General features: G+C 47.0%; 1 protein-coding gene across 1 annotated transcript in view; it reads left to right on the top strand.

Annotated features, from left to right (window-relative positions):
* The first annotated feature begins 1,223 nt into the window (after positions 1 to 1,223).
* Card11 (caspase recruitment domain family member 11) overlaps positions 1,224 to 10,152 on the top strand; it is a 31,050-nt gene continuing 22,121 nt past the window's right edge. The window contains exons 1-5 of the mRNA XM_026415236.2: positions 1,224 to 1,422; positions 3,408 to 3,545; positions 4,996 to 5,321; positions 8,746 to 8,925; positions 9,782 to 9,934. Of these exons, the coding sequence (XP_026271021.1) occupies positions 1,224 to 1,422; positions 3,408 to 3,545; positions 4,996 to 5,321; positions 8,746 to 8,925; positions 9,782 to 9,934 (996 nt within the window). The remainder of the gene's footprint in view (positions 1,423 to 3,407; positions 3,546 to 4,995; positions 5,322 to 8,745; positions 8,926 to 9,781; positions 9,935 to 10,152) is intronic.

Here is a 10,152-nt window from a genome sequence, read left to right as displayed (position 1 = left end):
AACCAACCTTGAGAACATTATGCAAATTGAGAGAAGCCAGTCACACCGGGGGGGGGGGGGGGGGGAAAAAAAAAAAAAGACAACTCTACTAATTGTGTGATTTCTTGGGTATGGAACATCAAGGAAAGACAAATCCATGGAGACGGAAATTGGATTAGTGGTTGCCGGGGACTAGGGTACTGGAGGGAAATGAAGAATGGCTGATAAAGGTATGAGGTTTCTCCTTGAAATGATGAAAATGTTTTTAAATTACTTGTGGTGACATTCACACAATTCTGTGAACCATTTAAAAGGTGAATTGTAAGCCATGTGAATTATATCACAATGAAGCTGTTTTTTAAAAATGTGAAAGAAAGTGGATAAAACTTGAAAATATTATGCTAAAAGACACTGGTCACAAAGACCACATATGATATGAGTGTGTGTGTGTGTGTGTGTGTGTGTGTGTATAAAATGTCCATAAAGAAAAAGTAAATTGATTAGTGGTTGCCAGTGAGAGAGAGGGTAGGAAGAAATCAGAAGCCACTGCTAATAGATCTGTGGTTTCTTTTACAGAGGAAAAAAAAAAACATGCTAAAATATTAGGCTGCGGTGATTACTGCACAACCCATGAGTGCATTAAAAAAAAAAAATGTGTGCTTTAAATTAGCAATTGTGTATGGTATGTGAATTATATCTCATTAAAACTGTTTTTTAAAAGTGAATGGATCAGTATGTATCCACCTAGATAAATCTCAAGGCAACATGGGGTGGGGGTGGGGAGAAGGCAAGAGGAGAAAGAAAGCATACACTATACCACTATCCTATCATTTATGTGAAATTTTTTAAAAAATAAATAGTATTATGTCTTTTTGAGAAAAATATATTCTTAGTAAGATAAAAGCTTGGAAAAGGTGTAACTCCAAAGGCAGCATTTTCACTCTCCCTATAAACAACCTTTTAAAATTTTTATGGCTCATCCTTCCATTGTTTGTGTTTAGTATATAAGGAATTAACATTAATATACTTAATTAATAATTAATATTATATTAATAATTTAATTAATATATTAATATTCATATCTGTTCTCAGATAAAAGGTAACATGCCATATATACTTGACTGTTGTTTTTTTTTTAACTTAATATATTCCAGAGACCACTGCAGAAGCACGTGGAGAGCGGTCCTGGGAGGCTCTTTGATTGACCTCGCTGGGGTTTATGTCAGGGAGGAGGCTGGCGGGGGATGGATGACGACATGGAGACCCTCAAGGACGAGGAGGACGCCCTGTGGGAGAACGTGGAGTGCAACCGGCACATGCTGAGTCGCTACATCAACCCGGCCAAGCTCACCCCCTACCTGCGCCAGTGCAAGGTCATCGATGAGCAAGACGAAGATGAAGTGCTTAACGCGCCCATGCTGCCGTCCAAGATCAACCGGGCAGGTAAGGCAGGAGGAGGCTTGTAGGGAGGAGGCCGGGCCATCCCGCCAGGCTGCCCCAGGACTTACCCTCCACTTAGCTGGGCCAAAGTGGGGTTCAAAAATCCTGACATCCAGAGGCCGCTGCCCACTCCTGTCCCCTCCCAAAGCTGTCTGTGTATAGAACTCCAAGGATCTATGAACTTGGGGAAGGGTGGAATTACATCTTGATTTTATAAACTTCAACTGAAATTTAGCCTTGCCTTCAATTACGCATGACAGCAGGTGACCGCAGCAGCCATAGGTAACCTCTGACTCTGTCAAGAGTAAAAATTACAGGTATCTCTATGTCACATTACAGCTTTGCAGATGTTTTAAAATACCATTTGCACTCTTCTCTGTTGAAATTACAGTAGTTATTAGACCTGCCAAGAGATCTTGTTATTTAATGCATTAACAAAGAAATACATCTATTACTAAATCACAAATGTGTTTAATATTTGATACCTGGATTTTATTACAATTGGTTTCCTTTGTAACCCAAGGTATTTAATTTGTTTAAAACTATTATTCTGGAAAGGGATCCTCAGCCTTTTCTAAAGTGCCTGGCAGGGGGTGGGCGGAGGGGGAAGGGGCACGGGAATTGACCATACTCCGTAAAGGTGGTGTGTTTCTGGAACTTGTTTTATTGTTTATATGTACACATATGCTTCTATACTCATCCTTGTGTATGGGCACTGCCAAGTCATGGTGTAAAATGTATTTCTTTCTGTGGATCACAGTTGAAGAAGCTTGGAAATCCCTGTCCCACAGCATGGCTGATAAGTGGCTCATATGCTGTGACTCTCCTCTGCATTCACAGCAGACATCCTTAATTAATCACAGCGTGCTTTCCCACCGAGCTTGGATATAACTTTGGAATCCTTCTCAACACAGTGCTCCAGGCAGCTTCCTCAAACCATCAGGATTCACACAAGATGAAATGTATTTATCATATCTGTCCTAGGGAAAAGATGGAGTTTTAGGGCCTAAATGGAAGAAATATCTGAAAATAAAACACTTAAGGATGGGACAGGAAGTATAAACAATAAGTGGAATGACTACGGTCTTAAGCCTTTTTTTTTCCATCACTACAACAAAATAACTGACACAAGACAACTTTATAAAGAAAAGAGGTTTATTTAGCTCACAGTTTTAGAAATCTAAGGGCAGAGCACTAGCATCAACTCGGCTCTGGGGAGGACCCTCTTGGCTACATTCTATAACAGCAGGAGTAAATAAGGAAGAGATCACAATGCCCAGCAGGAAATCAGAGAAAGACTGAGATCTCACAATCCTTTCCAGGAGCACACCCCCAAATGACCTAAGGACTGACCTCTGGGCCCTATTTCTTAAAGGTCTCCACCACCTAGTATCTCCACACCAAGGACTAAGCTCCCAGCACATGACCCTCTGGGGACAAACAACATCCAAACCACAGAAATTAGATGGAAACTGGAAGTTGCTAGCAGATTACATCAAGATAAAGATGTTTCCAGACTGTGTGTGATAATCCCAAAGAAGAACAGGGAGCAGTGCCTCTTTCCTATGACTTCTCCAAAAGCTTCCCACCCACCAAGTTGTTTTCCTGCTCTGAATCCCAGAGAAGCCTGCATGATTCCCTGTACTTCTACCCTCCTTCAATCAGAAAAGCTGGTACCCATATGGTTCATTTTAGTGCTGGTCCATTGGGGAGTTCTGCGGGTTTCATGTGGCTGCAATTCCCTTCATCCCAGTTCTAGCAATTTTTAGAGAAAGAAAAGGGGGCACTCACTGTATCCCTGCTGAGGGCCTGGCCCTTTGTAGACATTATATGGATTCCATGATACAACCCAGGAGTGACCGAACCTGGTGAGGGTCTTCTTAGAGCTTATTGAGGAATATAAGTCCAGGATAAGACTGGCCATGGAGACTTGTGTCCAGTCACACATGTATTCTTCTTCTCATGGGATGATCTGGACTTTCCTCTAGGCCGACTGTTGGACATTCTACACACCAAAGGGCAAAGAGGCTATGTGGTCTTCTTGGAGAGCCTGGAGTTTTACTACCCAGAACTGTACAAGCTGGTGACGGGGAAGGAGCCCACCCGGAGGTTCTCCACCATCGTGGGTAAGCAACTTGGCCATCGGGGATACCCGGACTCTAAGAAAGGGTGTGTGTGTGTGTGTGTGTGTGTGTGTGTGTGTGTGTCCCACAGCAGGGCAGTTTTAAAGCTGCAAGTCTGTGATATATGGGATTTGGGGCTATCCATCACACAGTCTGCCTGGGAATGAAAGGTAGATGACAGGGACAGACTGAAGCAGGGGCCAAGAGAAGTGAGCATTGGCGGAGCCTCCCCATGCATGGTATGGGAGCAGGTCAGAAGTCCACTCTGCCCTTGGGATCTTTTCCTTGTCTTCTCTGCTCCCTTTCCAATGTCCCAGGGTCCTTGGGCATCTCATCTTCTTCATCTTCCTTCCTAAGCATTTAAAAAAAAATTTTTTTTTTTAGTTGTAGCTGGACACAATACCTTTATTTTATTTTATTTTTGTATGTGGTGCTGGGGATCAAACCCAGCGCCTTGCACGTGCTAGGCTAATGCTCTACCTCTGAGCTACAACCTCAGCCCCGCTGCCTAAACATTTTTTAAATCAGTCTTCTCCCTGTCTCAGACACTCCAACCCCATCAACCCCCTTCATCCATTCTTGGTCTGCTCCAATGCTCTCTCCAGTCTCATGCTACCCTCCCCTGCCTAAAATCCTTCAGTGGTTTTCCATTGTTTCTCGGTAAAGACTCAGGTCTTTAATGGGACCCACAAGGACCCTAACTAACACTCTAGTCCCTGCTGAGACTCCCTGGCTCATTTTTCTGCCCCTCCCTCCCTCTCCTCTCTCCTTTCTTCTCTTTCCTCCTCTTCCTCCTCCTCCTCCCCTAGCCTGCCCTCTTCTCCTCTCTCTCTGGGCTCTCCACTTTTTTTTTTATGGACTGGGGATTGAACTCAGAGTCACTCAACAACCGAGCCACATCCTCAGCCCTATTTTGTATTTTATTTAGAGACAGGGTCTCATTGAGTGAGTTAGCGCCTCACTTTTGCTGAGGCTGGCTTTAAACTCGCAATCCTCCTGCCTCAGCCTCCCCATCCACTGGGATTAGAGGTGTGCGCCACCATGCCCGGCTGGGCTCAGCCACTTTGGTCTTCCTTTAGCTCCTGAAACATGCCAAGACCTTCTCTCCTCCCCATGTGGCCTTGGCAATGTTGTTCCACCTTCCTAGAATAACTTACCCTCCTGAACTGAACATTTCGGCTTGGCCATCAGGGGCCTTCCACCCCCTCTAGGCACCAGCCTGGATCTGGTCCGTCATTATAAAGTCTCAGGGCCGCCTGTGTCTTGACTCTAGTGACACCTGTGTGTGATCATTCGACCGTTTTGCTCACCCTGAGTCCCCGGTGCCTAATGGGCAGTAAGAGCCAATAAGATGTTGGTGAGTGAATGAGTGAGCGAATATCACCTGCCCCATCGGGAACCTCTTCCGTGCCCTGCCGGGTCCTGGGGCCTGACTGGGTGCCCCTGTGCGCAGTGGAGGAGGGCCACGAGGGCCTCACGCACTTCTTGATGAACGAGGTCATCAAGCTGCAGCAGCAGATGAAGGCCAAGGACCTCCAGCGCTGCGAGCTGCTGGCCAAGGCGCGGCAGCTGGAGGACGAGAAGAAGCAGCTGACGCTGACCCGGGTGGAGCTGCTGACCTTCCAGGAGCGGTACTACAAGATGAAGGAAGAGCGGGACGGCTACAACGAGGAGCTGGTCAAGGTCAAGGACGACAACTACACCTTGGCCATGCGCTACGCCCAGCTCAGCGAAGAGAAAAACATGGCCGTGATGCGAAGCCGGGACCTCCAACTCGAGGTAGGGGCTCGGAGGGCTCCTCCCAGGCTGAGCCAAGGGGAAGCTGGGGCCTCAGGACCCCAGCGGGCACGTGCCGACGCGCATGTGCGTGCACACATACCCACAATCCCTCAGAGCTTCATGCCCAGGTAGGAGACAGGGAACCAAGGGGCCAGTGGTTCCAGGTTCCCAGATCCACCATGCGCATGCGTGCAGGCACCCACTGGTGCCTCGGGCTCAGCCAACCAAAGCCTCTGTGTGCATATTCAGACTTGCGCATAAAGACGCAGTAGAGCTTAGTACTACCTTGACCTTCACTGTGCATGCTCTGCACATGTGCAGAAATGTGCACACAGGCTCCACGCCGCCAAGGTAGAAAGAAAGAAAGAAAGAAAGGAAAAAAATGGGAAACTAGGGTTTCAGTGGCAAGAGGAGAAATATGAGACCCAGGCCCCAGATTATGATGCTTAGAGAAATTAGTAAGGAAATGAGCGTAGCCCCTGCTCCTAGGGAATGAACTTCTCAAGGCTAGGACTCTTTGTCCATCACGATTGTATCCACAAAGTTCAGCTGGTTCTTGGCATAGTGGGAAAATCCGTGCATGTACCAGTGAACGACCCACCAGCCACATGATTGACGTGATTAATGAAGTTTGCCTCCTAAATGCAGAAAGAGAAAGGAATTCGCTTCATTCATTTCTTCTATTTATTGAGCGCCGCCGTGCATCCGCTCTATTCCAGAAATATAAATCTCAAGACTAAGGTCCTCCTGTCATGGAACGTACATTATAATCAGAAAACAAATACATAAATAGTTTGAGTGCTATGGAGAAGACAGAATGAGGATAGAGAGTGGTGGAGCTGTTTTATCTAGGGTGGTCAGGAAAAGTCTCTGAGCAGGGGACACCTAAGAAAGGGAGGGAACCTGGAAAGTCAGAGGAAATGCAAATGCAAAGGTCCCAAGTAGGAGTAGGGAGGAAGCTTGGCAGTTTTTGTTTTTGTTGTTGTTGTTGTTGTTGTTGTTATTTGTTTGTTTTGGGTGACATCAGGGAGCCAGCAGGGCAGGGCGGCCAGATGAGCAAATGGTATAACAAAAAGAAACTGGGAGAGGTGGCCAGGGTCCAGATCATAGGAGCATAGTAAGAAATTTGGAATTTATTCCATCTGTGATAGGAAGCCACTGAAGGATTGAGAGCTGAGGAGTAACAGCTGATTTATATCTTAGAAGGATCACTCCGGCTTCTGGGTGGAAAACAGACCTCAGAATATTTATTAAGCACCTGCCATGTGTAAGGCACTGTGCTAAGCACTGTGGGGGACATGGGGATAAATAACCTGAGCTCTGCCTGGGTCACTTACAATTTAGTGAGGCAGACAGATCAGTAAACAATCCTCAAGAATTCAGGGGAGTTGAGTCCATAGCAATAGGGCATTGCAGTTAAGAGCATGAACTGTGAAGTCCTATGGGTTTGAGTTCAAATTCTGGCTTCTGGCTCCCCCACTTCCTTGGCTATTGGCTTCAGTTTTTATTTGTAAGTGGTGATAAGGAAGATAAAACCTGGGCTGGGGCTGTGGCTCAGTGGTAGAGTGCTTACCTAGCATGTGTGAGGCACTGACTGGGTTCGATTCTCAGCACCGCATATATATCAGTAAGATAAAGATCCATTGACAACTAAAAAATATTTAAAAAGAAAAAGAGAATAAAACCTGTGCCCTGGGATTGTTGAGGTGTTGCACCCTATGTTTTTGGCAGAGTAAGCCCTGTACTTTGTGGGACTGGGGATCTGCCCCAGCCTAGGATGCTTCAGTTGATCTTCAAAGACACTGAAGGGGAATTTTGTTGCATGACCAGGAGGAGAGGTTTCTGTGCCATTTTCCGCAGGGCCAGGGGGAAGTTAACCTGCAGCAAGTGAACTTAGAAAGTTTCTCTCTTAGAACTTCCTGCTGTATAATGTTTCCTTGAAGACATATTAATAATGAGAAAGTGTGTGTAGCATTGAAAGAACACCCAGTGAGCTGAGTCCCTAGGTCGTCTCTCTGCCGCAGGCTGCTTCCCTGTGTGCCCCTTTCTCCCGTGTCTCAGGCCACACTGTGCAGTAGCACTCCTTTCCTTGCTACCTGCCAGATTTCTTGAGGCTGATCTCCCTACAAGCCTAGATTTGAAAAATGACACCTGCTCCTCTGGCGTCTCCCTTCCTTGCAGCCCTTGAGTGCAGTGCGAGGTCCGTTAGCTTGAGGAAGCAGAGAAGCTTAGTCACAAAGGCTCAAGATACCTGCTGAGCCCAGTTCCTGATGCTAAACTCTTGAGGGTGATGCTTGACACAGCTGCAGTCATGCTTTTCAGAGGCAGCTGCTGCTTCTCCAGGAGGTCACTCTTCCAGACACTAAATCCAGGCAGGTCCTTCAGGCCAGAGGTCCCAAAGACTTAGACTCCCCTGAGTTTCAAGCTGATTTTTGTTTTGTTGTTTTTAGAAGTAGTGCAGTGTGTTCAAATAAAGTCTGGTGTGGATTCCAAGAGGACAGAATCATCCAAAAGCAGAGCTGCTCTGAGGACTGAAGTCAGGGTGGTGGCCAGATCTCTGGCTTCTCAGCCATCTTTTGCCTCCCTCCCATCACCCTGCGGTTCTCCAGGGGAAGCCCTGAGTTCCAAGGACCCGTTTGAAACCCATCATAAAAGGCCACTGAAAACAGTAGCAGATGCTAGGGCGACACCTACTTGGGTATCCTAATCTGGAACCTGTTCTATCCTACAAATTTCTCTGAGAGAATTTTCTAAGGGACGGATAGCTCTTTAGAAGTATTCTAATGTGGCATCTATACACAATGGAATTTTACTCAGCAATAAAAGAGAGTAAAATCATGACCATTTGCAGGTAAATGGATGGAGTTGGAGAAGATAATGCTAAGTGAAGTTAGCCAATTCCAAAAAAACAAATGCTGAATGTTTTCTCTGATATAAGGAGTCTGACTCATAGTGGGGTAGGGAGGGGGAGCATGGGAAGAACAGACGAACTCTAGATAGGACAGAGGGGTGGGAGGGAAAGAGAGGGGGCAGGGGATTAGCAAGGATGGTGGAATGTGATGAGCATCATTATCCAAAGTACAGGTATGAAGACACGAATTAGTGTCGACATACTTTATATACAACCAGAGACATGAAAAATTGTGCTGTAATAAGAATTATAATACATTCCACTGACATTTGTTTTTTTAAAATCAATTTTAAAAAATTCCAGATACAAAAAAAAAATTAACTCATCGGGAACTCTTCATCAACAAGGAGATGATGATGTGGTTTCCTGCAGAAAGTTTCTGTGAGCCTTTCCCCACCTCCAGCTGGAAGGAGGAGGAGAGGGCAGAACCTAGCTGGTGCTGGAAGCCCAGTGGGATCTGGGCTTCTGTTTCTTGCCAATGGCCTTCTCCCCTCACCCTCTTGGGCGTTTCAGATCGATCAACTCAAGCACCGATTGAACAAGATGGAAGAGGAATGTAAGCTGGAGAGAAATCAGTCGCTGAAACTGAAGAATGACATCGAGAATCGGCCCAAGAAGGAGCAGGTCCTGGAATTGGAGCGGGAGAATGAGATGCTCAAGACCAAGATCCAGGAGCTGCAGTCCATCATCCAGGTGAGGGCGTGCCTACCTGGGTGTGCGTCCAGAGCCTCGGCTTGCTGACGGCACATGACCTGTGCCATCCCCAGGCACCACACTCTCCTCCTCTGTGAGGTGGGAGTGACCAAGCCACCCCGCATCAGAGATGTCCCATTATGGGAGATCATACTTACAAACACATTTCCTTCCTGGAAGCACTCTGTGAAAGCCACATGGAAATCAGTGTCCTGGTGCTGAGGGAAGAGCATGTCAAAAAACCTCCCTGTTCTTAAAGATTCCAAAAACCTCAACCATGCGCTCTGTGCATACACCTCCTGTCTTGGTCATCCCAGAATCCTGTCTGGACAGAGGGGGGACATCACTGAGGAATCATATTCCAAAGTGCATCTGCAGAGAAGGAAAATAAAATGCATCCCCCCTGCTCTCTCCAGGGTGATCCCCCAGGACTACCACCCAGGGCTTGGGGCTCTGTTTCCGAGCAGAGGCTGAACCCGGTTTATCAGAGCAGAGTTGATATTTCCAGGGTGGTGTCTGGAAGGCAGAGTGGCCTCCCTTTGTTGTCAGCTCTGAAGTGTTCTGAGGAGCAGCCAGTGTCAGCTTGGCTCTGATAAGAGCTGGGAGAACAATAGGCTCAGTGTATTCCTGAGAAGAAGTGGGTCTTACGCTTCTTTCCAGGTGATAAACTTCTTTAAGTAATAAGCTGCTTAAAGACCCCAAGAGAAATCTCTGCCTGCCTCTGCTTTCCTGCAGAAACAGAACTTTCTGTTCTCTCAGCATCTGTGGCTGAGTCTGTCGTCCCTGCCTTCCGTGTCCACCTTGTTCCCCGCCCCTAACCCCAACACCATCAAACCCCTGCTACCTGTCCACTCAGGCCGGCAAACGCAGCCTGCCAGACTCAGACAAGGCCATCCTGGACATCCTGGAGCATGACCGGAAAGAGGCACTGGAGGACCGGCAGGAGCTCGTCAACAAAATCTACAACTTGCAGGAGGAGGTCCGCCAGGCAGAGGAGCTTCGAGACAAGGTGGGAGCCAAGGCCACAGCAGTGTCCCCTCCTTACCAGGGTGCACCAGTGAGTGCTACCTGGAGCCCCACGTTTCTTTCCAGGGACTGGATCTGCCCCTGGTATAAAGTTACTCTGCTCCCTTGGAGTCTTTTATGAGTTTTAAGTATGAGCTTAGCTTAGCACCTGTCTTCCCCTTCCTGAGCAAGGAAGCCACAGGAAGACAGGCACCGTGTCCA

Source organism: Urocitellus parryii, chromosome 9 (genome assembly GCF_045843805.1).
Source record: "Urocitellus parryii isolate mUroPar1 chromosome 9, mUroPar1.hap1, whole genome shotgun sequence".
NCBI classification, from domain to species: Eukaryota; Metazoa; Chordata; class Mammalia; order Rodentia; family Sciuridae; genus Urocitellus; species Urocitellus parryii.
The sequence above is the reverse complement of the archived record's forward strand: the minus strand, read 5'-3'. Positions and strand labels throughout refer to the sequence as shown.